This window comes from Equus asinus, chromosome 12, assembly GCF_041296235.1.
Source record: "Equus asinus isolate D_3611 breed Donkey chromosome 12, EquAss-T2T_v2, whole genome shotgun sequence".
In the NCBI taxonomy this organism is placed as follows: domain Eukaryota; kingdom Metazoa; phylum Chordata; class Mammalia; order Perissodactyla; family Equidae; genus Equus; species Equus asinus.
In genome coordinates this window covers 56505811-56531400 of record NC_091801.1, presented here as the reverse complement: position 1 = coordinate 56531400, position 25590 = coordinate 56505811, and the positions used below count along the sequence as shown (strand labels likewise).

The 25590-nt window shown below is 38.6% G+C and overlaps 1 protein-coding gene across 3 annotated transcripts in view; it reads left to right on the top strand.

The window, feature by feature from the left end:
* Nucleotides 1-5861: 5861 nt before the first annotated feature.
* SYBU (syntabulin) overlaps nucleotides 5862-25590 on the top strand; it is a 117001-nt gene continuing 97272 nt past the window's right edge. The window contains exon 1 of one of the 3 annotated variants that reach the window (XM_044780788.2): nucleotides 5862-6239. Coding sequence is in view for 1 of the 3 variants with exons in the window: in XM_044780789.2 (XP_044636724.2) it covers nucleotides 6215-6239 (25 nt within the window). In the remaining 2 variants the exon portion in view is untranslated. The remainder of the gene's footprint in view (nucleotides 6240-25590) is intronic. The other 2 variants (XM_014840013.3, XM_044780789.2) reach the window with 2 other exon arrangements.

Sequence of the window (25590 nt, the reverse complement as noted above, 5' to 3'; positions counted from 1 at the left end):
CATATGATGTCCTGTGGAGAAATCAAGTTTCAAAGTTTTAACAAAAAATACATATATATCATATGTATGTGTACATTCATTAAAAATGTAGGAAAATTTGTAATAATGGTTACCTCAGAGAATGGGATAATAAGTAATTTTTATTTTTCTGGTTTTTTTCACACTTACCTATTTTCTAAATTTTCTATAACGTATTATTTTGTGATCAGGAAAAAGTTATTATTTAAGAAGACTATATTCAGTACACTTCCATTTTTATTTTGTTGTATTACATAAGAAGAATATACACACAAATATTATTAGTATTTACCTTTGAGTGAGAGATTGCAAATGATTCTTTTTCCTCTTGCTGCTTTTCTGTATTTTTTAAATTTTCTATACTATGCTTGTACATTTTTACTGTAAAAAATAAAATGCAACTACAAGGAAAATCATATGCTGGACTAGGGGAAATTATTCTCTAAAGGTAGAACATTAAGTCATTGCGTAACCTGAGTGTTTACAGGCATGAGAGGGCCTTTCAGGTCACAGACTTCCCCTTGAGAAAGATTATATCTGAAATCAGTAATCTCTGACTTCATTATTCTTCCTCTAAACCAAAAGAAATTTTACCTAAGAACAACTTCTTTTGGCACATAACAGCAACTGCTACCAGAGTGCTAAATAAAGATTATTGTGAAAGCAGTGAAAGATAAATTTTCTAAAACCCATAAAAATGAAAAGATAAGGGGGAGAGCCCTGTGGTGCAGAGGTTAAGTTCACACGTTCCGCTTTGGGGGCCCAAGGTTCTCCAGCTTGCATCCTGGGTGTGGACCTACACATCACTTGGCAAGCCATGCTGTGGCAGGCATCCCACAGATGAAGTAGAGGAAGATGGGCATGGATGTTAGCTCAGGGTCAGTCTTCCTCAGCAAAAAGAGGAGGACTGGTGGCAGATGTTAGCTCAGGGCTGATCTTCCTCAATAAATAAATAAATAAGCAATGAAAAGATAAGCAAAAATAGGCTCTCAAGATAATTTCGAGAAGAAAATCTAAATTGAGTGATGGCTTTACACATATATCTTAAAAAGACAAATATGAAGCCATTATCATCTAAGTCCAGCTCAGAAGTTAGACACGTGATAATGAAAACCCTTTTCTGCAGAGGAGCTGCTAGTCTCTCCTCACACAACAGTCACTGGAACGGATTTGAGGCACACATTTGAGCCTTAGCAAAAGGAATAACTGTGTGGTCACCAACACCTTCATTTTAAAATGGCAGATATAACTGAAGCCTCAAAATGAGAAAAGATTCCCTATCCCCTTTGACAAGACACTGTTGCTATGGTGATGGTCTGCTAGCCTATGGCTGAGTAGCTTCGGGTGGCTTTAGTTTTGGGGGGATAAGCTAAGATATGTTTGAACCACCTTGCTTGCACAGCAACCTGATCAAAGAAAGCCCTTTATATTTAAGAATAAATTATCCACTTTTTGAAAACCTCCGTGGCTTGGAAGCCATCTATGTGATGAAGACTCTCAAATGTTTATATCCAGCCTCTGAGCTTCAGACTTCCACTCCAGAGCCCCATTTGGATGTCTGATCATTATCTGACATTTCCCATGAACAAAACAGAACTAATCATTTCTCCCATTCCCGTCCCAACCATCACCTCAACCACATCCTGCCTCATCAAAGTATACCGTACTCCCATCCACCAGTTATTCAGAACAAAAACCTTGGCATCATCTTCATATTACCTATTTTAACTTCCTTAAAGCACTTATCAGTGCCTGAAAGGATCGTGTTTGTTCACATATCTTTTGCCTGACTCTCTCTCTAGAATATCAGATCTTGCAGAGCAGGATGCAAACTGTTTACTCCAACACTTCATTCCCAGCATCTAAAACAGTGCCTGATATATAGTAGGTATTCAATACATATTTATTGACTGACTCTGCCTAGTCCTACGGTACCACTTTCTTATTTTAGAATGTTCAACAATATTCCTAGGGATGTGATGTGACTGCAGGCAATTTACTTTCTCTGGGCATTTGTTTCCTCATTTGTAAAGTGAGGGAAATTAATCTCTAAATTTTCCATTTATGCTAAAAGTTCATGACTTTGTGATCAAAGCTTATTTAAATTACAATATATTCCTTTTCCACTTACTTCACCATGTAATTTCCCTTTAGCTGTTTTGTTATGGTCATGTACAATAATGTATACACAGTTATAGTTCTCAAAGAACTTTTGTTTCCATTATTTCCTTTGACACCTCAGACTCCTGGAGCATTGTACTTATTCCTTCTGTTTTAGTTCTATAGTGAAGTTTACTTAGTTTATTACTTAGTTTAGTTCTATAGATCAAGAGCTACAGGCTCAGAGAGTGTATACGTGCTGCTCAAATTCACCTTGCCTCTCATTTCACTAAACGTATCTGTTATGAATAAAAGTTGTTGTCTTGGCTAATACTTTAAATATTTTTATGGTCATATAAAATTCATCATCATATGTGTGGTTTGAGGGAGTCTAACATGGTTCTACTGTCTTCCCAAGGCTTTTGATTAGACTCGAGCCCAGCCCTTTCTATAGGAAAAGAGAAAGCTACTGGCATGTTTGAGTTGAGTGGACAAAAGATGACCAAAACTCCCTGTCCATCCTGCAGTAGCATTTAGTATTTGACTTATTCCTTTGAGTGAAGGCAGGGCTCCAGAAAGCCCTACAGTGAATAGGAATACAGAGTAATCAGAAATATTTGGGTTCAAATCCCCACTCCACTATTTACTAGCTGTGTGACAGTAAGCGAGTCGTGGATCTTCTTTTCTTCATCAATAAAGTGTACGAATAACTACTTCTTAACAAAAACGTAATAATTTAGACTGTGTAAATTGGTGCCTGGGATATAGAACACACTCAGCAAATCTGAGCTCCTCTCCAACCTGGTAACTTGGAGGAGAAACATATCAACCTAGTCACACTGTAACAAACAAGCTGTAAGGAAATGGAAAGAGGAAAAGGGAAAACAAGATAGGTCTGGAATATGGTACTCAGTAAATGTTGCTGAATGAATAAATTAATTACACACAGGTAGTAGCTCTACTTATTTTGATGAAAGCAGGGAAGAACTAAACTTCAAATATTCTTAGCCCAAGACAATTACAGTTTAGCCCCCCCAAAAAGAAAGGTTGACATTTCTTTGCAATCACTTTAACTGAATTTGTTTTCCTTTAACTTTGAGTTTCTTATAGCACCATGTGGCTTCTGGGCACCATTTGAACCTTCCTATTTGTGAGCTAGTTATTTAACATTATTCTCAAGTCTAGAGAAATCAACAGAGAATTTTCTCTAGTCTAGAATCTAGGAAGAAACAAGCAGGTAAGAAAGAAAGATTTTTTAGTAGCCATGAGGAATGAGCCCTGGCTTGGAAACACATGGGTTTTGGGAAGTTGGGTGCCAGACAGAAGAAACAAGGAACTCAAACACTGAGGGAGCGTGATTGATACAACATCTCAAAGGCTAGATGAGACAATCTTTTAAAGTCCCTTCAATCTCCAAGATTCTATAAACCTCCTGGTTTAAACTTTACTCCTAAAATGAATTCAACAACAGTTTCTACAATTACACTGCATTCTTGCAAAGTGTCCAGGAAAGAGTGAGTCCAGCAGTTTGTGCTCATAGTTGTCTAGAGATATTTTTGTGTTCTTAATTTCCGAAGGTCATTTTATAGAAGACGCGTTGTGGAGGACATATATTGACAATGAATCGGAAACTAAACTCCAAGGGACAAGCGCCTCCTTTTGTTCCCCAGCAGTCAACACTGTGCCCATTCACACTGATGAAAACCATTCCGAACAAGATTTCCCTCTCTCTTCCTCCATCCTCTAATCCACTTGGTGCTGCCCACTCAGGAACTCCTCATCAGTACCAAGCCACCCTTCTCTCTTCCCCACTGAACTACTCTCATACTCACCCCACCCCACCTCACCTCAACACACACACACACACACAATCCCAGTGCTCTGAAGGCTTCGGAATAAAAATCTAATGACGTTTCCTTCCAAATAGGTTGGAATCCCTGTTTTAAAGGAAGCTGTAAAATTGCAAGGACAGGAGCCTGCTTATCCTTAAAGCCAGTAGGCTTACATTCCCATGGCACTTTACATGCACTTTTTTTTTAGCTTCACAACAATCTTTTAAAGAACTCAGAGGGATTCAAAGGGAACAATCTAGGAATATCTGATGCAGAGGGCCTTGAAGCTTGGATTATGCATAGAAGGAAGAGAGAAAACCAAATTCCTAGGACACAATTCCAAGAGACCATGAGATAGTTGGTGAAGGAAAAGAAGGTGCAGACAGCAGATCTGACAGGAAGCCAAAGGGGTGGATTTATCTCCGTTGACCATCCAAGGGGGGCTTAAACTCACTGGCTGGACCTTGGATGAGGCCAGGAGGTGGGAGTAGGCAAGGTATATACTAATACCTAGTAATGTCAAGATTTGGTGAAAGAAGAATTTTTGATGTGATGGGGTTCCATTATGATATGAATCTGCATTTTTAATGGAGGAGGGGGTTTCCAAGATTTAAAACACACCAGAGAGAAGAAATCTTAGAGTCTGAGCCTTGTGATCAGAGAAGGGGAGAAGGGATGACCAGAGGAAAATGAGCTGGAACAACAGAATAAAACATTTCATGCATTTAATATGTGCCAAGTTAAGTAATGTGAGACTGCTGGGTTTCAACTGTGTAAACTTTGCGGGGTGAAGTTCTCACACCCATAAACAGAAGTCTGTTGTACTTTAAGCTGACTGTGTGTGCTAAACTCTGGTGCACAGGGTGAGAAGGGGAGCCAGGAAAAGAAGAGGGTCAGCGTGAGGACAGGGATGCTGTTCTCCAAAAGCGGTCTTCTGTACAGAAAGCTCCTTTTTGGGGTAAAAATGAGGATTAATCTAAAAGTAAGCAGATAACATAACAGTTAGAAACTCACCCGGAACAGCCTTTAGCCTGACCGTGGTGGCTGCTCTTTGACCCTTAGCTATGCTAGGACAGATGCAACCATTTGCATCATGAAGGTCTTTAGTAAAACTGAATGCTCTTGACGGGGCCTCCTGGGCCTCTGGCAATTCTGAGGGAAGAAAGTGTCTTTCCACCAATCTCCAGAAACCCACCTCCCCAGAAAAGCAGGTAGTGGGGCTGAGGAATTAGTGTTGCATTTGGACTAGCAAACTAGAACCGTTTTCTTTCCAGTTCTGAGGTTTCCTTCAGCCTTATCGAAAGTCAATACAAATTATATCTACATTGCATTTGCTATTAAAGAAGTCTGGAGTATTGTATTTTGTTTTTTAAACCCAATCGCCATTTTCTCCTGAGAGCTAGAAAGTAAATGACTACGTGCATCCCCACGATTAGGAAATTCAGAGGCACCTTGTTTAGAGGAGGCGCCCAAGGTCACTGGTAAAGTCAGAAAGAACTTGCGGCTGCAGGTAAGTCTTCCTCTCCAGTTTTGGGCGGTGCCTCCTTAGCTGCCCCTAGACAGACAGGCTGTGGTCATCAGAAGAGTTTTCCCAGGGAGGGACAGACCTAAAGGGCACCTCAGGTGCACGCTGCGGTTTTCTGTGGTTTGCATCACCAGCGGGGGGACAGCGTCTTCGTTAGCTGCGGTGAGTGGAGACCGCCAGCGGACTCCGGCCCCAGGCCCGCAGCGGCCCCGGGTCTCCGGGCAGGAGCGAGAAGGGGGTCTGCGCCGCAGATCCTCCGCCCTTGGCCATCCCCCCAACCCTGAGTCTCTGCAGTGCGCCGCCCCCGCCCCCAGCGGCTCCTGGAAACAGAGCGTGCAGCGCCAGCGGCGGGGGCCCTGGCGACAGGGACGGAGCCTGCAGATCGGAAACCCCGGGAGCAGGACCTTGGAGCCCTTGGCGCGCGGCCCTCCCCGCTGCGTCCCTGCACCCCACCTACTGGTGCCGGCCCTTTGGGCCCCCGCCTTTCTCCCCACTCCGTGCGCAACCCCGGCCGCGCTCCAGCGGCTGCGGAGGCCGAGGGGCCGCAGGGACCCGAGCGTGCGGGTGGCGAAGGCACCACGTGTCCGGCCCGGGCTGGCGCGGGCGGAGCGGGCCGAGCCCGACTCCCCGAGCCTGAGCGCACAGCTGCGGCGGCGCCGGGGCTCGTCCGCACCCGACCCCGGCCCAGCGGGGCCACGGCCACCCGGGCGCGCGCAGATGCCTCCTCCTGGACGGCGCGATGGGGCCCTTCCAGCAGAGAAAGGGTAAGACCGGGCGTCTGTGCGGGCTCTGCTGCATGTGCCCGCAGGCACTGGCGGGCCACCGATCCTTGCGGCCCAGTGAGGGCCGAGATGGGCGCTCGGGACCCCGGGACGGCCCCTTCCAGGGCGTGCGGTTGTCCAGAGTGTTTCGGGACCCGCAGAAGGAGATCTTGGGAAATGGAGGCTCAGCAGAGGGAGCCTGAGGGGACGGCGTCCCTGATTGATTGGTTATTGAGATGGTTGGGCTGGACTCGTCGTTGCAACAGGCAAGGTTGACAAGGTCATTTGTTTTGGATCGCCCTTTACTAGTTGTCCTCGAGAGTCGGGCTTAGAAATGGTGCCTTTTAATAAGGAAGGTTCAGTGAAGAATTCATGCTATCTAAAATGAAATCCTCAGGAGACAGCGCCAAAGACGTGGATGGTCCAAAGTCCCCAAAGGACACTTTTCAAGTTTCTGCTTCCTCGGGGGATTTTTCGTACAGATTATTTGAGGTGGGGGCGGGGGGGGGACCCATTTTTCATCAATATGTTGTTGAAGGCCTCAGTTGATGAGCTCCAAACATCCTCCTGCTGGGTGGCTTCAAAATGAGTGAATTGTAGAGAGAAAAAGATCTGTAAGCTTAAATTGGTGCCAGGGAAGAAATTCTTAAAGGTTTAAATGGAAGGAGTCACTGGGGGAAAACTGCTTGTTCTCCCCTGTCGAGCAAGTAGTGACGTAAAGGAAAGCAGGAAACCCCTCTGCTAGTTTCCTTGCGGGTCCTCTGACCCCAGACTCTGGGCAGCGGAAGCCAAGAGCGGCTCCAATGTCTGAATCTCCTTTCTCAGAAAACGGCCAAATTTGAACCCCACAGTTCAGAATCTTCACCTTACAGTTTCTGCTGCAGCATCACCAGCTCAGATACTTGGCCAGGCACATTTTCGGGATGTTTGCTTTTTCCTCCCCAAAAGGTGCCCTTGGGGACAAAGGAAGTAATGGCAGGGCCAAGTTGTCTCCACCTGTACATTTGGGAGAACAGTAGTACCTGTCACCTTGCGAGATGGGTCCAAGTGAAATCATTTTTTTACTTGCTTTAGATTTTAGAGGAGCGATGTATTATCATAATGCAGCTTTTGGTTACCTAAGTTATTTGACAATGTCGCTGTTTTAATGCAGAATACATTTAAAACACTTCAATCCTTGTTGATCTCCACATATTTAAATCATATTTTATTAACTTGGTTTGCATTTAATGGTCTTTAAAGTGGTATCATAAATGAGAGTAAATAACTGTATGAGTTGTTAAATGGTGGTGTCCTAAAAAAAATAGTCTTAACCTGCTTTTTTTGTTGTTGTTTGCTGAGGAAGATTCATCCTGAGCTAACATCTGTTGCCAATCTTCCTCATTTTTTTTTGCTTGAGGAAAATTAGCCCTGAGCTAACATCTGTGCCAGTCTTCCTCTATTTTGTATGTGGGTCGCTGCCACAGCATGGCTGACTAGTGATGTAGGTCACCCCCAGGATCTGAACCCACGAACCTGGGCCACCAAAGCAAAGCCTGCCAAACTTAACCACTAAGCCGAGGGACCAGCCCCAAACCTACGTTTTTCTACATGAACTACTGAGGCTGGCAGAGAGTGAGTTGTCCAGGGGTGTGAATTAGCCAGTGGCAAACTTAGAACCAGCCATCTCTTCACACCCAGTCCTGTGGCTTTTTCGTATTTTAGTAAAAGTATGTAAGAAATAAGCATAGAAGAGTAATTTTACAAGCTAATGATTGGCTGGGCTTAAAAATGGGATGAAGGGGTCTGTGACTATAAAGGAGAAGCATGAGGGAGATCTTTGTGATGATGGAATGGCTGTGTATCATGATTGTGATGATGGTCATATGAATCTACACATGTGGTAAAATGTCATAGAGCTATACACACACATTGCATTAATGTCAATTTCCTAGTTTTGATATTGTAGTACTTTATTATTTTTTTATTTAATTAATTTTTTATTGAAGTAACATTGGTTTATAACATTATATAAATTTCAGGTATATATCATTATATTTCAACTTCTACTTACTGCATAGACTATTTCATCTTCACCACCCAAAGTCTAATTGCCATCAGTCACCATACAAATGTGCCCTTTTACCCCTTTCACTCTCCCCGTACCCTCTTCCCCACTGGTAACCACCAGTCTAATTTCTCTATCTATGTATTTGTTTGTTATTGGTGATTTTTTATCTTTCACATATGAGTGAAATCATACGATATTTGGCTTCTCTATCTGACTTATTTCACTTAACATAATACCCTCAAGGTCCCTCTGTGTTGTTGCAAATGGCAAAATTTCATCTATTTATGGCTGAATAATATTCTATTGTATATATATGCTACATTTTCTTTATCTATTCATCTATTGATGGGCACTTACGTTGCTTCCAAATCTTGGCTATTGTGAATAATGCTGTAATGAGCATAGGGTGCATATATCTTTTCGAATTAGTGTTTTCATGTTCTTTGGATAAATACCCAGAAGTGGAATGGCTGGATCATAAGGTAGTTCTATTTTTAATCTTTTGAGAAATCTGCATACTGTTTTCCATAGTGGCTGTACCAGTTTACATTCCCACCAGCAATGTATGAGGCTTCCCTTTTCTACACATGCTCTCCAACACTTGTCATTTCTTGTCTTTTTAATAATAGCCATTGTGATGGATATGAGGTGGGATATCTCGTTGTGGTTTTGATTTGCATTTCCCTAATGATTAGTGATGTTCAGCATCCTTTCTTGTGCCTGTTGGCCATCTTGGAAAAATGTCTGCTCAGATCTTTTGCCCACTTTTTTTTTTTTTTTTTTTTGAGGAAGATTAGCCCTGGGCTAACATCTGCCGCCAATCCTCCTCTTTTTGCTGAGGAAGACTGGGCCTGAGCTAACATCCGTGCCCATCTTCCTCTACTTTATATGTGGGATGCAGTCCGCACCCAGGATCCAAACTGGCAAACCCTGGGCCGCCGAAGTGGAATGTGCAAACTTAACCACTGTGCCACCTGCCCAGCCCCTCTTTTGCCCATTTTTTAATGGGGTTGTTTGGTTTTTTGTTGTTGAGATATATGAGTTCTTTATACATTTTGCATGTTAAACCCTTATCAGGCATATGATTTGCAGATATCTTCTCCCAGTTGTTAGGTTGTCTTTTTATTTTGTTGATAGTTTCTTTTGCCATGCAGAAACTTTTTAGTTTGATGTAGTCCCATTTGTTCATTTTTTCTTTTGATAGAGATTGTGTTGAATCTATAGATTGCTTTAGGAAATATGGACATTTTAACTATGTTAATTCTTCCAATCCATGAGTATGGAACATCTTTCATTTCCTTGTGTCTTCTTCAGTTGGTTTCAACATGTTTTATAGTTTTCAGTGTACAGGTCTTTCACTTCCTTGGTTAGATTTATTCCTAAGTATTTTATTCAGAGTTTTTATCATAAATGGATGCTGTATCTTGTCCAATGCTTTCTCTGCATCTATTGAGATAATCATGTGATTTTTACCCTTCATTTTGTTAATGTGGTATATCATGTTGATAGATTTGCAGATGTTGAACCATCCCTGCATCTCTGGAATAAATCCCCCTTGATCATGGTATATGATCCTTTTAATGTGCTGCTGTAATCAATTTGCTAATATTTTGTTGATGGTTTTTACATTGATATTCATCAGTGATATTGGCCTGTAATTTCTTTTTTTGTGTTGTCTTTGTCATATAGTACTTTAGTTATATAACTTATAATCACTGGGGGAAACTGGGTGAAGGGTACGTGGGTCTTCTCTGTACTATCTTTGCATCAGAGTGGAGTATCAAGTATATTTAGCTCTGCCAAAGGTAGAAGCTATATTTGCTTTTTATTCTATAATTTATGGTAATGATTATTCAAATTATCTCCAGTCCTATGGATGTGAACTTTTCAGTCTCTCTTATCAGAGTATGTTAACTCAGTTTGCTTAAACTCTGTGGCATCTGGTTTGGTGTAGAAATCCCTTTGAAAAAAATCCATGGATGAGAAACCTTTGCGTTCTCAAAGTGAATTTTAAAAAACTATATGAGCTGGACCTTCAGAGCCAGTCTTCCTCAGCAAAAAGAGGAGGATTGTCAGCAGATGTTAGCTCAGGGCTAATACTCCCCCTCAAAAAAAACCAATTATATAAGCAAAGATAGGTAGATGAATCTGGAAGGACCACAGCAGCATTCCTAAAAATACTTTCAAGGAACTTTGCTTCTGCTGGTTCCAAAGTGAACTTTTATGACCATCAAACCTCAGTGAGAATGTTCACTCAACAGACAGGAAACAAACAACATTTTGTATATATATAACAACATGTGGCTTACAAAAGCATTCTTCAGGGCCGTGATTATTTTTTTATTTAAACAACCTATTTACAAGCATTAAAATGATCCATTGCTTGTTGCTCTGTTTTTAACTTTGTTTCTCAAGAAACATTGGCATGCCTCTTGTACAATTGAAAACTATCTTCCTAGACCTTACCTACTAGCAAGATCCAGATTTGAGAGAAAAGAATATTAATTCTTTGACCATGACTGAATTGATATAAGGAAAAATAAACTCAGTCACAAACTGAATTCCCCAGTTATTTCTGGCCCTTTGTTTTTAAAAACCTGAAATACTTACAAAATCAGATGGGATTATTTTTAATACTCAGTAATTTTTAAAAATCATTTTTCTTACCCTATTATCGATACAGATAGAAAACCAAGAAATTGGATTAGAATAGACTCATTCGTAGGTCTCTCACAAGACTTTACCATGTTTGCCCCCTCATTTTGGAATCAGTCTGCCATGGCCTGATTTAAAAACAAATTCAAGGTGTTTTTCCCCAGGGGAGTCCTAATGATGTTGGAATGACCACTACCAGGTGGCAGATGATTTCATCCTCTTCTCTACTTTATTTAAGTTTGTGGAAGGCTGATTAAAAATAAGGTAGGACGTGTGGGCTGCTGAGTCATCAAGTATTCAACAAGTGGGCGCCTGTGGAGTGCCGCTATCTATCCCAGCTTACACCTCTTGACTCTATATCCCGTCTGGTTTAGCATTTTGCCCCAGAGAAATGGCAGGTGCATAATAAATATTTCAGAAAGAAAATTTAAATTAATGAATAATTGTATGAGCTAACACCACCTATTTGTCATGGTGTAAAGTGCTTTTCATCCAAAGTAATTTCATGTCTTATGCTGAATGGATACGAAGGCTCCAGAATGAAGAGAGTGCACAAAGAGACACATTCATAGAACGCCCATATAACTTAACGTCCAAACTGGGGCAAATAGAGAATGCAGATTCCATAAGGGCAGAGGGTTTCATGCTATTGTATTACCAGAGCCTAGAACAATGCTTGGTAATAGTATATTTTTAATAAATATTTTCAAATGAATGAGTGAATAAAAGAAGACATGTATATACATATAAGTGTATTGACACTTATGAGAAAATATTAACATTAAATTCAGAATTCAGGGGCTAGCCCCGTGGCCAAGTGGTTAAGTTCGTGCGCTCCGCTGCAGGCGGCCCAGTGTTTCGTTGGTTCGAATCCTGGGCGCGGACATGGCACTGCTCATCAAACCACGCTGAGGCAGCGTCCCACATGCCACAACTGGAAGGACCCACAACGAAGAATATACAACTATGTACCGGAGGGCTTTGGGGAGAAAAAGGAAAAAAATTAAATCTTTAAAAATAAATAAATAAATAAATAAATAATTCAGAATTCAGCTCCAGGTTATTTTTTCCATGTGGTCTTGTGAATTGCCAAATTGTATTTAAGGTGAGTAGTTCTAGTGTAAGGGCAGCCCATTCCATCGCTGGCAAGATCCAATTGTCCTTATATTGAGAATAAATTTGAACTCACATAATTGCAATGCCTCTACTGTCACCCAGCCAGAAGTTCTTGATAATGACATTATGTGAAACCTTGCCAGATGCGTCATCGAGGTCCACGTGCTCTGCCTCGTGTTCCAAGCTAGCAGCCTAGGGGCCGGACTCAGTCTACAGATGTATTTTGTTTTGTTTTAAAAATCCAGGGAGTATTCGTTAATAAAAGGATGCAGTTAAATTTTTTAAAATCAAGAGGATTCACATAAAAATCCCAGGTTTCTGGCTTCCCTGGGAAAATCAATTAAAGCTGATAAGTGGTAGCTGGAGCACACCTTCTTCTGTTCAGAGTCCTCATTAGCATTCCATTTGCTGGTACACTGGGCCACTTAGATCATTTATGTTAATGGCCTGGTCTACGTAAACTTCTGAGTTTGTGACTTCCATCCTGACCACTTCTCAGATTTACTAGTCTTAACCCAATCTGTAAAATAAAAAAAAAGACAAAGAAGCTAGGCTTGCTAAGTTATTCTTTGGAGCCCAAGCTGATCTCTAAATTTAATCCCTTTTTTTCCTTTTCTAAGTGCTCAGAAACCATCTTTTTCTGAATTTGTGCAAGAATATTGCCCAATATTTCATTTCAGTCTCACCAAACCATGTTTTAGAGAGTCTCCCTTCTCTCTAATTTTTGAAAATCAGAACTTTATGCTTCATTCCTAGATTTCCACCCTCTTGGCATCTCTCTTCATCTCCAGATTCTTCAAAGACATGAACATTGTTATCATAACCCGATTTGTAAAAGGTGAGATTATAAAGCCCAGGACATAATTTGTCTGTCAAGTGAACTAAATGCCTTAGAGGAAGCTGGTAGCATTACTAGGTCTGAGCTTTGGTCTCCTTTACTGAGTTTTGTTCCATCCTTTTTAGTTGGAGATCATTTTACTTGATAGACAAGCAAAAGAGTAGCTACAAAGTTCTGTCTTCTCTTAGTCATCCATCAGTCTAAAGAGAACTGCAACAAGTAGTGAGTTTATACTTTCTCTTCTTCCTTCAAAAGTAATTAAAGTGAATATTTTTCTCATTCTTAATATTTTTGAAAGTCATAGTTCAAAAATAGATTCCAGTCTTCCTAAGACAATGAACCAAAGTTTTGCTGTATTAAGTATTCCTGGGAACAGGACCTTGGATTTTTCAGTTTTTCACATGAATAGTAATAGTATTTATTATCATATTTATTTCAGATTTTAGATTGATTAAACACCACCATTTTGTCTGATACACAGTGATGATGTGAAGGAGACATTACAAAGTAAGAATATCTTGAATGACCCTGAGGTTGAATCTGCGAGATGAGTACTGGAAAGAAAGGAAGTGACAATTTATCTATTTCTCTGAAACTATGGAATAAAATATGAATTTAATCACAGAAGTGCACATATTTTCTTATTCCCTGAAGAAAACTGCAAACCTTTGGTGACCCAACCAAAGACAGTTATCTGAGTTTAAAACCATAAAAATCAATTTAAATTCAACTTACTAACAGTGAGTATTTCTTCCCCAAGGGCAGAGCTGACATCTTTTGTAGTACAAATGAAGAATGGGGTGGAAGGTAATATTAACCTGTCCTCTCCCTTCCTTCTTGGTTTAACCTGTACCCAGGGAAACTCAATTCATAATTTCATCAATTTCACACCATTAATACACATTAAATTAACCTTAAAAGGTGTGGTATAATAGTCTGAGTGAGTAGGAGCCATTAAATCTGACACTTAAATGCGTTTATCACAGTGATGCATGTCTTTAAAAGGGCCATTATGTTTTCCCTTAAGATAGAGGGGATTTGAAACTTTATAGTATCCAGTTGAACATTCTTTAGTATTCATTTGGTCCTTAAAACATATTAAAATGGAAGATGGCTACAATAAAGTTATTTCTTGTGTTTTAACCTAAGAGGAACGTTTCCTGCTCCCAAGAGAAAGGCTGACTGCTTTCGGTGCTTTTGTCCATGGTACTGAAACTGGCTCTTCCTCAGTGGCCCCACTACGGGGTCAGATAGAGGGGGGACAAAAGGATTGACATTTATTCCAGTTAATGACCTATAAGAATATGAATATTGACTTAGAAGTGAATGTATTGTTTGACTTTATAATCAATGTCACAAGAAAATTTCCACAGATTGCAAGTTTGTGTTTTTGAATAATGTGCAACATGGAGTCTGAACTGGCAAACATTTGCTTTTAAGATATTTGAAGTACAACTTGGGAATTTGCATCATTTTGTTCCTACATGTCCTTTATTTATTAATATATACCAAGCAATGATATTTAACAATTGTCAATTTTTACTTGTTTTCCAAAAACTCTTTATTTTGGATTTTCTCGGGCCCATATTAATGCTTTCTCTCTTTGACTTGTTTTATATTCCTCCAATACAATGAGAAACAGTGTTTAAAATGATCTGAAATTAAATTTCTCGTATACTTTGAAACGTATCCTGTTAACACATGAATAAATTACACTATTAGGCTTTTTTCCCTCTTCTTGGCTTTAACTTTTTTATAATATTTTCCATCCCATTATGCTATGCCTTGATCTATATTTCCCTGCCCTAAGGAATTTCTTTCTCTTTTACACTACCTGCTTTTATCTGCCAATGAAAATTTTGCACACCAGGGAGAAGAAAGAGGTGAAAAGAATTCAAACACACACCCTTGACTTCCTTAATGGACATTCACAAGAAGTGGAAAATTTCTTTTGTCAATGTCTCCAGTATATCTTTCAAAGGAGTTGTGGTAATATTAATGTGACTACAAATTTCCAACTGGTCAGATCTACACATTCACTGTGTGGTTTGTTTTATTAGTATACTAGGGAGGTTTCATCTCTGGGACTTATTTTCTCCCTATCAGGATATTTAAGCTGGAAGCTTTGTCGGACTGCATCAGCGTTCCCTGAGCAAGCAGTCACGCAAACTGCAATTTTAGCATTAGCATTCTAGCTAGAACAAAGGGAGGCACCCAGAAGCACCACACACCAGTGCAGATTCCTCTGGCTTCCCTTTCAAGGGAAGCTACAGCCATCTAACTCTTGGGTTCATTTAAACAAGTCTCCAACCCTTGGCTCCAGAACTGAATCCTCACATAGCTCTTTATCTTTGCCTGAGACAGTGATTTTTGATTACTTCTCCTTCCCGATAGGTAAGTTTGCTTGCGGTGATGAGGGAGGAATATTTGTTTGCTCAGGGGTTCTATTTTTGTCAAAGATTGGTCATAAAAATATTAAGGAAGATGTGGTTAACTAAACCATATTTTGGAAAATGTTGCTGATTTTTCCAGAGGAGCCTAGTTTGGGAGTTGAAAGGGATCTGGAGAAAATCTGTTCCCAAGTGAGCATTTAAACAGCAAACAAGTTACACTGGCTGATTCAGGATTCCTGCAAAAATATTACAAAATACGTTTTATAAAAACTAACCCTATGGGGCCAGCCCAATTGTGTAGTGGTTAAGGCCACTCACTCTGCTTCTGTGGCCCAGGGTTCATGGGATTGGACCCCAGGTGTGGACCTACACACCATTCATTGAGCCATGCTGAGGTGGCATCTCACATACATAATAGAGGAAGATTGACACAGATGTTAGCTCAGCGACAGTCTTCCTCAAGCAAAAAGAGGAAGATTACCAACGTATGTTAGCTAAGGGGCAATCTTCTTCACTAAAAAAAAATTTTTTTAAATTAACCCTAATTTGTCACTGTGGGAAAATGCAGCTTTTCTTTTTATAAAGCCGTACAAAACTGTTTCCTGTGTTGTTCAGTATGAGTGTCTCTAATCTGGTTGACAAGGAGAGAACTGCTAACTACACTGGCATGTAGCCATTCTGACACTTGCCAGCGAGGTAACAGTTGACTGAGTGGTTGAGCTTCAGCGAGTCTCTATCCACCTTTTACTCTAGACTCGATAATTTTATACTGCAGGCTTTGCTTTAGAATGTAACTGAGAAATAATGCTCTGGATCTAGAAGCATTTTAATTAAATTAATTTGAATGTGATATGTTAGCTGTTTTGAGGTTGTACTCATGGAATGCTTCTGTAGCCCATGAGAGCTTATACATGTTCTCCTGGTTGGCAGTTGTCACAAATTAGAATTAAAGTGTCATATCCACTATTTAGTAGAAGTGCTGTATTATATTTTGCTAAACCATCTAGTATGCAGATTTTCAAGAATAGCTACCATGAATTCAACAGTCTAGTTTACAACTTGATGGAGACTCTTGCAAGTGAAACTGGATTTAAATATAAGTTTTTCTCTAGGCTCCAATCCCAGTTGGCATTACGTGGATGCCAGTTAAACTCCCACCTCAGCAAGGAGGAAAGGGTTGTTGCCCACTGCCTTAAGGCAGCTTTCTCTCCAATGAGGCTTATACTGTTTTTGCAGAACTTCACAAATCTGTCCCAAAGTGACAGTGGTTATTGTTACTACCCAAGTTATCCTTTTGCCAGTAACATAGAGAGCTGCCATACCTGTGCTGTTCCTAATTCCTCACACCCACCTGCTGCCCCAAAGCTCATCTTATAAGAGGTCATGTGGGTACAATAACAAAGCAATTGCAGAAGATTAGTGCCCTTGTTGTGGATGGAAACTAAGAGCAATATTTTCCAACCTTAGCTGCACATTAGAATCACATGGGGGCCCCAAGCATCAGTATTTTTTAGTTTCCTAGGTCATTCTAAGATTTAGTCAAGATTGAGACCCACTGCCTGAGAAAGAATTATCTCCCTGTGTAATTTTTTTTTTTTTTTTGAGGAAGATTAGCCGTGAGCTAACTACTGCCAGTCCTCCTCTTTTTTGCTGAGGAAGCCTGGCCCTGAGTTGACATCCATGCCCATCTTCCTATACTTTATATGTGGGACGCCTACCAGAGCATGGCGTGCCAAGCGGTGCCATGTCTGCATCCGGGATCCGAACCGGCGAACCCCAGGCCGCCGAGAAGCGGACCATGCGAACTTAACCGCTGCGCCGTAGGGCCGGCCCTCCCTGTGTAATTTTTAAAAGCCATTTGCAACTGCTCTCCTCTCCACCCCAGGCAGCAATGTCAGCTACTGGAGTCATTTATCTACTTGTGAGAGAAGTAGGGACGTATCAATGTTGATTCAACAATCTTGAGTTACAGAGCATGACAAATAAAATTCATAGGGGTGCAAGTGTATTTAGCTTTGAGAATATAAAGCAAGATGTTTTATCTAAATGGTGATGTATTTGGAGTAAGGTATGGAAAAGTAAAATTTTTAAAAGTATTTAATTTTACTTTTTCATATCTCTGTATGCCTACAACTAAATATAAAAAGTGGCGTTTGAGGAGCTAAGAACAAACAATGGAGAAAGGAAAGTCTCAATCAATCAATGGTGTTGGGAAAACTGAACAGCCACATGCAAAAGAATGAAAGTAGATCATTATCTTTTGCCATACACAAAAATAAACTCAAAATGGATTAAAGACTTGAAGGTAGGACCTGAAACCATAAAACTTCTAGAAGGAAATATAGGCAATACACTCCTTGACATCAGTCTGAAAAGGATCTTTTTGAATACCATGTCTACTCGGACAAGGGAAACAAAAGAAAAAATAAACAAGTGGGACTTCATCGGACTAAAGAGCTTCTGCAAGGCAAAGGAAACCAGGATCAAAATGAAAAGACAATCCACCAACTGGGAGAAAATATTTGCAAATCATATATCCAACAAGGGGTTAATCTCCATAGTATATAAAGAACTCACACAACTGAACAACAAAAAAACAACCTGAACAAAAAATGGGCAGAGGATATAAACAGACATTTTTCCAAAGAAGATATACAGATGGCCAATAGGCACATGAAAATATGTTCATCATTACAAATAATCAGTGAAATGCAAATAAAACTACACTAAGATATCACTTTACATCCATTAGAATGGCTATAATCACCAAGACAAAAAATAGCAAATGTTGGAGAGGTTGTGGAGAAAGGAGAACCCTCATACACTGCTGGTGGAAATGCAAACTGGTGCAGCTACTATGGAAAACAGTATGGAGATTTGTCAAAAAATTAAAAATAGAAATACCATATGACCCAGCCATCCCACTGCTGGGTATTTATCCAAAGAACTTGAAATCAACGATTCAAAGAGACTTGTGCACCCCTATGTTCATTGCAGCATTATTCACAATAGCCAAGACATGAAAGCAACCCAAGTGCCCATTGACTGATGATTGGATAAAGAAGATGTGGTATATGTATACAATGGAATACTACTCAGCCATAAAAAGGATAAAATCATCCCATTCACAACAACATGGTGGACCTTGAGGGTATCATGTTAAGTGAAATACGTCAGACAGAGAAAGACAAACACCATATGATTTCACTCATATGTGGAAGATAACCAGACACACGGACAAAGAGAACAGTTTAATGGTTATCAGGGGGAAGGGGCTGGGGGGAGCATAAGGGGTGAAGGGATGCACTTATATGGTGACTAACCAATAACAATGTACAACTGAAATTTCACAGTGTTATAAACTATTATGACCTGAATTAGAAAAAAATGAGTGTTTGAGTTATTCAACAATGCTTATTACAGTTCTCCTCTCCCTGAGACCCACCTCAGCCTGCAGTTTGGAAAATACCCAAGCCCGTTTCCTCATCTAGAACAAGTGGCTGGTTTACTACTTTACTTAAAGGGTTATTGAAAGGGTTAATGGGGTAATGCAAGTTCAGGTGTCTAGCGTGGTGCCTGACACACAGCTGATGCTTAATCTAAGTTAGTTTTCCCCTTCCCTCTTGAGCTTATCAATTTTAACATTAAAACATCCCAGGTTAGAGGCTAGCCCTATGGTGCAGTGGTTAAGTTCATGTGCTCCGCTTTTGCAACTCCGGGTTTGCTGATTCAGATCTTGGGCACAGACTTACACACCATTTATCAAGCCATGCTGTGGAGGTTCCCCACGTATAAAGTAGAGGAAATGTTAGCTCAGAGCCAATCTTCCTCAGCAAAAGGAGAAGGATTGGCAGGGGATGTTAACACAGGGCTAATCTTCCTCAAAAAAAAAGAATCCCAGGTTAACCTTCAGACAATGCATATGGACAAACACTTAGGTCCTAAATCTGTTGATTCTCTGTTTTTTAAAGTGAATTAATTCAAAGCTTTGCATAGAATATGATGTGTATTTCTTTGTAATTCATTTCAAAGTAATTAAGGAAATTCAAAGTAAGTAAGAAGTCACTCAGAAAATGCAAGTTTATTAATTTGCCTAATTGTTGTTAAAATAAGGAAAAGGAAATGACTAAAATGCATCCTTATTTTGGTAATGGTGGCAAATGTACTGCAGAAAGCATTTGAAAATGAGTTCTCTCATTTTTTTTAAAGTTTCCAGGGATTAATTTTTAAAGTGTCTTAAATTTTTTAGTTTTATGAACAACCATTACCATTTATTGACACAAGTTCTTTAAAAAGCTTCAACTCAAATCTTAACTCATATGTATATAACTTGCTTCTATCCAACTGAATACATATTTCTAGTTCTTTCTTTTCTTTATCTTCCTTAACAGAGAGAGGAAGAAGAGATTTCCACCCTATATACTCTGAGATCTTAGCCAATTTAAATGTTGATATCAACTGACTACTGCCGGAGCAATCCACTAAATGCCAAACGACATGTTCTTAATTATACAGAAAATCCCATTCTCTCTTGGGTATCATGTCCACAGCTCAATTTATTAAGAAAATATTTGTCATTTTTAATCACATAACTTCTGGACATCAAGTTGTAAATCTCAATACAGAAATTACTTATGCTTTTTCTATTTCAGTTGAATTCTCGCTACTTTATATTTTGTGTATGAAATAGCTGATTCTGTGTTTTGAAATTAGCGTTAGACAACTGCTGTTGATATTGAGACCCCAGATTCTACGTTGCTCAACTAAAGTTTACTAAATGCACAGCAACCTTAAAATTACTTGCTTTTGCTACATTCCTTCTAATAATGATAACCAACTACATGAGAACTTAATTTATTTATGTCAGTAAATATTTTCCTGAGATAACAACTATGAATCTGTCTCAGATATATGCAGAAGTGAGGTGAAGAAAATTCTAAAATTCATTTTTATTTCCCTGTTTTCTTTTTAATATTTCATTCCTTACTGAAATTATGTATATGGTTCAAGGAAAAAATATAATCTGATATTAAGGAAAAAGGTTTTCATTCCTATTCTTAAGTTACATAGTACATATTAACACCCAATTTATTAGTTCATTTTGACTTCATAAATGAGTTTTTCAAAAGGATTTACACTAATAACTCCTTTTTAATTCAAGTGGAGAGGAACAGGCTGTCCTCATTTTTATAATTAAATATTTATAAAGTACCCACAGCATCTTCAGTGCATATTAATTAAGTCATAGTCCTAAATCAGCTGTATATTCTTGCAAGCAGCATGAGTCCAAGTTATACAAGTAAATAAATAAGTGACATGAGTGCTCCCAAAATTGAATTAGAGATTTTATTTTGATGTTTCAGCGAATAATATTTCTGAAACCCGTAGAACACACTTCTGTAGTTTGAAACTTTTCAAATGCTGTAATCACTATATTAATCAAAATTATTTTAGGGTAAATTGCTATTGGGCTAATTCATGAGGCCAAAAATTAAATTCCAGCAGAACTTGGAACGCACTGGAGTATTACTGTAAGAATATATCTGAGGAAGGCCATCTGCCATCTTCACTGAGTCCCCCTCCATCCCCCACTGAAAGAGACCCTTTGAAGTTTAGGCTGAGTGTACCTCTCGGAGGACACATCTGAGAGAATGCTCCATGTGTATATATTCCTTCTCTCTCTAATAGTATGAATAATAAATAAGAAGCTTATGAAATATGCAGGCACAGCCTTCCTCTCTTTTTGAGAAAACGCTATGCCACACCCATAATAAGGAGAAAACCTGAGAGATCTGTAATAAAATCTGTCTTGAACTTAATATGACTTCACTGTAAGGAATGGTTTTCTGCATATAAATTTGAGTTCACTCTATCAAAAAGAATTATTATGGGAGGAAAAACTAACATTATACATTTGAAGTCAAGATTTTCATACCTAGTTACTATGCTGTAAATTGCAAAGAGCAATTTGAGAAGTGTTGTCTCACTTGGTCCTTTAAAAAGAACCTGTAGATTCTTTTATTCCTTAGAGAACAAAGATGAGAAATTCTATGTTAAGATTCCCTTTGTTACTTGCATAAAGTAAAGCAATGTCTCTTCCCTCTCTCTCATTTCTTTAGAGAAAAATAGAGAAGATAATTACATTATATTCCCCAAATGATAATATATAAGGAAGAAAGAAAGGGAGAGAGGGAGAGGAAGAAGAGAAGGGAAGGAATCAGGATTGTTTGGTAAAAACTGATATCCTGGCAGAGATAAAACAAATGTTCTTTAATTTGAAATTTTATTTAAGGTATTATATCTAAACAGTTATGACAGAAGTGAACGACCATTTATATCTTAATTCAATAGTATTCACAAAACCAAAAATAATTACACTAATAGGCTCTTTAAAAATAGTATTATAGAAAAACATCATCGTAAGGGTCAAAAAGTATTTAGAAATTAAATGAGCTAGTATACATGAAAATGATTTGTAAGACTAAAATATATAAGGTAGAGGCCAGCCTAGTGGCTCAGCGGTTAAGTGCACATGTTCTGCTTCAGCCGCCCAGGGTTTGCCGGTTCAGATCCCGGGTGCAGACATGGCACTGCTTGGCACGCCATGCTGTAGTAGGCGTCCCACATACAAAGTAGAGGAAGATGGGCACAGATGTTAGCTCAGGGTCAGTCTTCCTCAGCAAAAAGAGGAGGATTGGCAGCAGATGTTAGCTCAGGGCTAATCTTCCTCCAAAAAAAAAATGTATATAAGGTAATATTATTAGAGGTGTATTTTTCTGGAATTTTCTTTCTGTAAATATGAAAAGTTTGATTTAAAAAATTTCCTTAAAGTAGAATTTTACCTTTTTAGTGTTTATCTTTGGTATTTTTATTGGTATGTTGACGCATACATATATATGTTGGTAATAGCCAATAACAGAAATTGCTTTCTACATCATGAAAATTATTTATTAGAGTTCTGTTCATAGTTCTTTGCCTGTCACTAATCTTTCCTTCATTTGGCCTAAGACCATTAATCCTGTACATTTATACTGAAAATAAATGTGCCTATGATAAGTATTCATCGGTTATTGAAGGATTAATGTGTTTTAACTGCACAAACATGTATGGATTTCCCATGTTTTACATATATAGCTAGGATCCAGGCTCAGTCAATATTACTTACACAAATATTACTTACACAGTTTTAATCAAGGCATAAGCACTATTTAAGCTACCAAATAAATGTCTTTTATATGGAAACTATGAAATCAATGAATATGTTCTTCTCTGGCTGCCTTACATCCTTTTGGAGAGGTTGGGGAAGACAAGTGCAAAGAGGAAAGAATCAAACCAAAGAAATTTTTCATTAGTAGAATCTCTAACTTGCACTCCAGAAATACTGATTGAATAAAACCCAGCGTGGTATTTAATCAGAAATGACAATAAGATGTCTTCGATTTGAAATTCAACACATCCATATGTTTTATCTAATAATACTGCACAAGTGTATTTACTCATTCAGATTTTGTACGTATTTATGCCACAGCCATGAAGATCTTCAATCTCATAGGTCTGTTGCGTCATAGAATAATTAAATAAATTAGGGAAATAAGTTTGCATTTCCACTGCCTGGTAAAATTTTTGCTCTGTTTTCAATGTCTTCCCTTTCATAGGCACTCAAATATTTGACATGTAGATGAATTTCAATCCATTTGTACCTAAAATCTAATGTATTTGAATTAAATACACATATTTACTATTTTTCAGAAGATATACATAATAAAAATAAGGGGAATTTCAAGTTATAAATTATTGAGCTTGAGTTATCAGCACAATCTTTTTCACTGTGACTTTTTTGAAGGACTATTCAATTTGCAAAGAAAACACTTGCCGTTCAGTGTTGTCCTGGCTGAATCTGAATTGCATTCATCTTGAGAACCTCTGAAATATATGCATCTTTGCCACCAGTGATCTAAAAGAGTAAGATACTGTTTTGCTTTTTTAAATGGTACCATGAAGAATATGTTTTTTGGTTTCATTTTTTTTGTTGGAAAATTGTGGAGTGACATCCCCTTTAAAATCACTCCTTACTCCCTGTTGTCTTAGCCTACAAACACACATACGCTCACATGGTAGAATCACATTGTATGCTGGGTTTAGGTTTTAAAGAAAGTGTGCAAATTAAATAATAATAATAATAATGTTCAAATTATATTTGAAAATTCTTTAAATTGGCCATAGTTCACTATTTAGCCAGTTTCCTTCCATCATCAGAACAGGTCACTTTTTTTAAGTTAAATACCATATGAACTTGTTGGTTTATAATTAGAACCTTTATATAAAAATATTTGTATTTTTAGAAACACATGGTTTAGTGAGATGTGAGAACTAAAGAAATAGAAGATTCATATCTCTTATTTCACTTTAACTCCCAGGCCTAAGCTGGAAAAGGTCTACACTATTAAAAGTCTCTCTCTCTCTCTCTCTCCCTCTCTCAAATTGAATAGTTGAATTTGATTAATTTAAATGAGAATATGACAAGACTCCACTGTTTTGCCAAAAGGTCCATTAGCCTCCTTGAGTTACAAGCCTCATGGGCCAGCTCTTGTTAAGAGTTGCCAGAAATCTTGCTATTTGCAACAACACAGAGGGACCTTGAGGGTATTAAGCTAAGTGAAATGTCAGAGAAAGACAGATACCATACAATTTCCCTCATATGTGTAATCTAAAAAACAAAACAAACAAACAAAACAAAAACAAACTCATAGGTAGAGAACAAATTGGTGGCTACCAGAGGAGAAGGGGGTTGGGGGTGGGTGAAATGGGCGAAGGAGGTCAGTGGTATGGTGATGGACGGCTGCTAGGTCTTTGGTGTGGAACACTTTGTAGTGTACACAGATGTTAAATTATAATGCTGTACACCTGAGACTTATGTAATAAAAAATATGAATACGAAAATATTTTTTTAAAAAAAGAATTGCCCGGGAAGTAGTAAAACACGAAGAATGAACTTGAGCCTTGGCATAAAGGAAGTAGGAATCTAAATGCTATTGCTACCAGATGTGTCAATTTGGACAAGTTACCTCAACATTTTGAGCTTCAAGTTTCCTTAATTATCAGGTGTGGGTCATAATACTCATCTCAAGCAGCTGTTAAGGGTTAAATAAGAGACTGTTCATTAAGCCTAGTATAGTGTTTACCAGTAAATGGTAACTGTTGACATTATCAGTGATTAGATCAAAGCTTCTTTAGGTTTTCTTTTTAACTATTACTTTTTTTAACTAACCACCAGAGGGTAGTAGAGAACAAATAGTTTGTATACATTGTACCAGGGGCTGCCAACCTGGCCTCTTAAATTACGTTTCTTGTCCTCATATCACATCTGTATGCCTGTTCTGTCATTTCAAAACAAACATATGAGCTTAAAAATATGAAATATGCTTTTACTGTTCTTAAGTTCTCCAAATTTTACACATCACAAGAAATAGGCTATACTAAGTATAACATGCTTTATTTCTGATCTGTTTTAACAAAGAAAGAGAAATATAAATCTTGCTTTGGAGCATTTTATTTGCATATAGTATTTTATGTGATTGGAGAGGTTTTAGGTACTATTTAAAACATGAATTACTGCATCTTCTTTGTGGTACTACTGAAAGATACCAAATTGATGGTAATGAAGTTTTAGTGTCCTTGTTTATTTAGGGAATACAGGTCATTATAAAAACAATTTCAGTAAACACCCTTGAAATACAGCTAACGGGTTTCAAGATACTACATCTTTTCACTCTCTGTTACATGTAGTAACTGATTGTGCGTGAAAGTGGACATTATCAATATGGTATACCAATTCCAGGTAAAAATGAAGTGGAGTATTTAACTTTAAATTAGAAGGCAAGCTGAAATAAGATCATCGAGATTGAGAAGGTGAGACACGAGAGAATAATATGTGCATCTAATCCATTTTCCAAAGGCTACAAACTCTTAGGAAAAGAAGATGTAGATAATAATGACATTGTCCTCTGAAACTAGAATTAATACTATATTTTTACGTATATAATTTTTAGACTTTGAATAAAGCAGTGGTTCTCAATCGGGCAATTTTGTCGCCCAGGGGACCTTTGGAAATGTCTGGAGACATTTTTGATTTCTCAAGACCTGGGTGGGCAGTGGGAGGGGGTGCTACTGGCATCTAGTGGGTAGAGGCTATAGATGCTGTTAAACATCCCACAATGCAAAGGACAACCCCCTACCAACAAAGAATTATCTAGCCCAATATGTTAATAATGCTGATTTTCAGAAACCCAGGAATAAAGCCAG